Here is a 2,672-nt window from a genome sequence, read left to right as displayed (position 1 = left end):
CCGGCGAACATCTTCCGGCGAAGTTAACTTTTCCGGCGAATTTTCCGGCGAAATTAATTCGGGCAACTTTAAATCTTGAACGCGAGTTCAAGTTCTTCGGCGTATTTATTAAATACGCCGGTAAGTCACGTTTTCCGGAGTTGTTATTCCGGTGGTTTTATTCCAGCCGGCGAATTTAATGTGCCAAAGAAGAGAGTAGAAATAGAATCTTTTGCAGATGATAATAAAATTCACAAAGTTTTAAACTTCAATCCATTACAACAAAACACAAAACTCAAAGAATACATTTGATTAAATCATAATATAGAACAGATTGCATATATTTTCAGTAGTAACATCTTAATCTGACTATAACAAGAGTCACAGAACAATCTCTCGTCGTGACTTACCACTTTCCGGTGCGTTTCCGGTCACCGGCTAGGGTTTCGGCGACGCAATTCCGGTGAACTCCTTCCATCCAGACACTTTCAGATCTGCTCCTCCGCCGTTGTTCACCCTTACCGTCCTCTACAACAACACCACCATCTCCTCGCCACAACTCCGCCTTACATCACCTTTTAACCACCGCCATCAACCATTCACCTGCAACCCACCCGTACACGGTTATCACCACCCACAAACCATCGTCACCGGAGCTAAAACATCTTCCACCACCTCCGTTTGCACCATCCATCGCCACTACCTTCGATAACCACCATCATCCTCTCCACATTACACCTCCGCCACACCAGAAATTCACCACCGTCAATAGCCTCCCTCTTAAACCACCATCGTATAAACATCACCATCTCCGAACCCCCCCCCCCCCATAACCACTGAGACTGAGCACCACCATACACCGTTGCCCTTCCCTCCGCCGTCACACCTACCGACACCACTTCTCACCACCTCCGCCGCAAACACCACTCTTTCCCAAGAAAAATTGATCGTCTGCTTAGCTTCTTTCACTCACTGATTCATTTTTACAGGTTGTGTGGGTGGATGTGTGTTTCTCTCTCTAAAATCTTGAAATTGGTAGGTAGAAGATAGAAAGAGAAAGGGCAGAGATCGTTGTTGCTGCTGTTGTAATTTCAAAACTTATGAATTTCACCGGGCCAGGCGTTTCAAGTTCATTTGGACCAAATACTACTAACATTTGGAGTTGATACGGGTTTAATTTTTGAAGTAACTTGAACCGGGTTTTAAGTTGAGACAAATATTTTTCGAGCTTTATAAAAAAACATGGATGAAACTCAGAAGGAGTACGATAACTTTAGAAGTGTTCGTGGTGAAAGTTTGTCTGATCATATTACAAGGTTCATGAATTTGCTGACAAAGATGAAGAAAGCTGGAATTCCCGTTACCAACCGTGCTAAAATCAAAAGGTTGCTAGATTCACTACCAAAAGAATGGAGTATCCGGTGCATGAAGATTAAAGATGACTTTATAAGGTATCCTACAACGCTGACAGATGTCGTGGACGCTTTGAAATCTCTTGAAATGGCGGTGAATCAGATTGGTGTCACTCCAAAAGCAAGCCCAACAACACCTACCAACATGAGTTTCCCTTCCCCAATCAGTGTAGGAAGTTCATCATTTGTTTCAGCCAGGATTCTAAATAATCTTCCAGCAAGTTCTGCAAAAACATCTTTAAGTGAAAAAGAAATGGCGGAAATTGCAAAGTCAACAACTGATAATGGGAAGAAAGTTACTGAGGAGGATGATAAGGTGAAGCAGAATGAGAAGGTGGATGCAGGATTCAGTGAAGCAGGTAGAAAGAATGAAGAGAAGACGCCTTTTGAAGCCCAGCATGCAGAATCTAGCAAGGAGAAGGAAGAAAAGGACTTGGTAAACAGCATTCCGCACGAATTTAAAGTAAAGTTATGCACACAATCATGCGTAGACGTTGTGGCACACTATAAGTATCTTAATCTTGAATTTATGAGGGAAAAAGACAAAGTTTTAAAATTCAATAAAGAACTCAAACAAAATGAGGCCGCATATCAGAGAAAGTTGAATTCAACTTTAGCTGAAATGCAAACTCTAAAAGAATTCGTTTTTAGAAAAGATTTTATCATCAACGATTTAACAGAAAGATTAGAAAAATCTTTGAACGAAAACAAAAAATTACAAATTATAATAGACAAATGGAATGTCAGTCAAAAGGCATTTACTGACATCAAAAACTGCCAACGACGGACGTATGTAAAAGATGGGATCGGGTATAAGGATAGGCAAGGAAATGAAAGAAAACTCTTCTTTCCACCACATAGCAAAAACTATGTGCCTATGCCAACTCCTCATCCTGACAACGATTTAATTGATAAAAATGATTTGATTGCTCAAAATATCAATTGTGAAAATGATAAAATTTCTAACGTTTCTGAAAGCTGTGAAGAGGTGATTGAGCGTGAGGAGGATGTGTGCGATGAGGATTGTGGTGGCACGAAAATAGGAATAGGGTATTCAGGAGACAGTTATACTACTGTTAACTGGTTCGCCTGGAACTGTGAGAAATCAAACAAAACTTTAAAATGTGTTGACTTAAAATCTGCTTTTTGTGATGAAAAAGTTGTGTGTGAACCTCCCGTGTTTGTTCCAGAATTGAAACAAAACAGATTCGGAAAATTCCTTACCGAGGAAATTCCAGAATTTGTTCCATCTCATACAGGTATGTCAGAGTCTGATAAGGA

General features: G+C 40.5%; 1 protein-coding gene across 1 annotated transcript; it reads left to right on the top strand.

Annotated features, from left to right (window-relative positions):
* The first annotated feature begins 1,139 nt into the window (after positions 1–1,139).
* On the top strand, positions 1,140–2,443 carry LOC118483209. The gene is made up of 2 exons (XM_035978752.1): positions 1,140–1,827; positions 2,373–2,443. Exons 1-2 carry the CDS (start codon positions 1,222–1,224, stop codon positions 2,373–2,375), a joined length of 609 nt encoding a protein of 202 aa, XP_035834645.1. The 5' UTR covers positions 1,140–1,221; the 3' UTR covers positions 2,376–2,443.
* The last annotated feature ends 229 nt before the right edge of the window (positions 2,444–2,672 follow it).

Source organism: Helianthus annuus, chromosome 10, assembly GCF_002127325.2.
Source record: "Helianthus annuus cultivar XRQ/B chromosome 10, HanXRQr2.0-SUNRISE, whole genome shotgun sequence".
Taxonomy (NCBI): Eukaryota; Viridiplantae; Streptophyta; class Magnoliopsida; order Asterales; family Asteraceae; genus Helianthus; species Helianthus annuus.
The sequence above is the reverse complement of the archived record's forward strand: the minus strand, read 5'-3'. Positions and strand labels throughout refer to the sequence as shown.

Coding starts and splice junctions, on each gene's coding strand:
- LOC118483209 (XM_035978752.1), top strand. CDS start 1,222: ATGGATGAAACTCAGAAGGAGTACGATAACTTTAGAAGTGTTCGTGGT.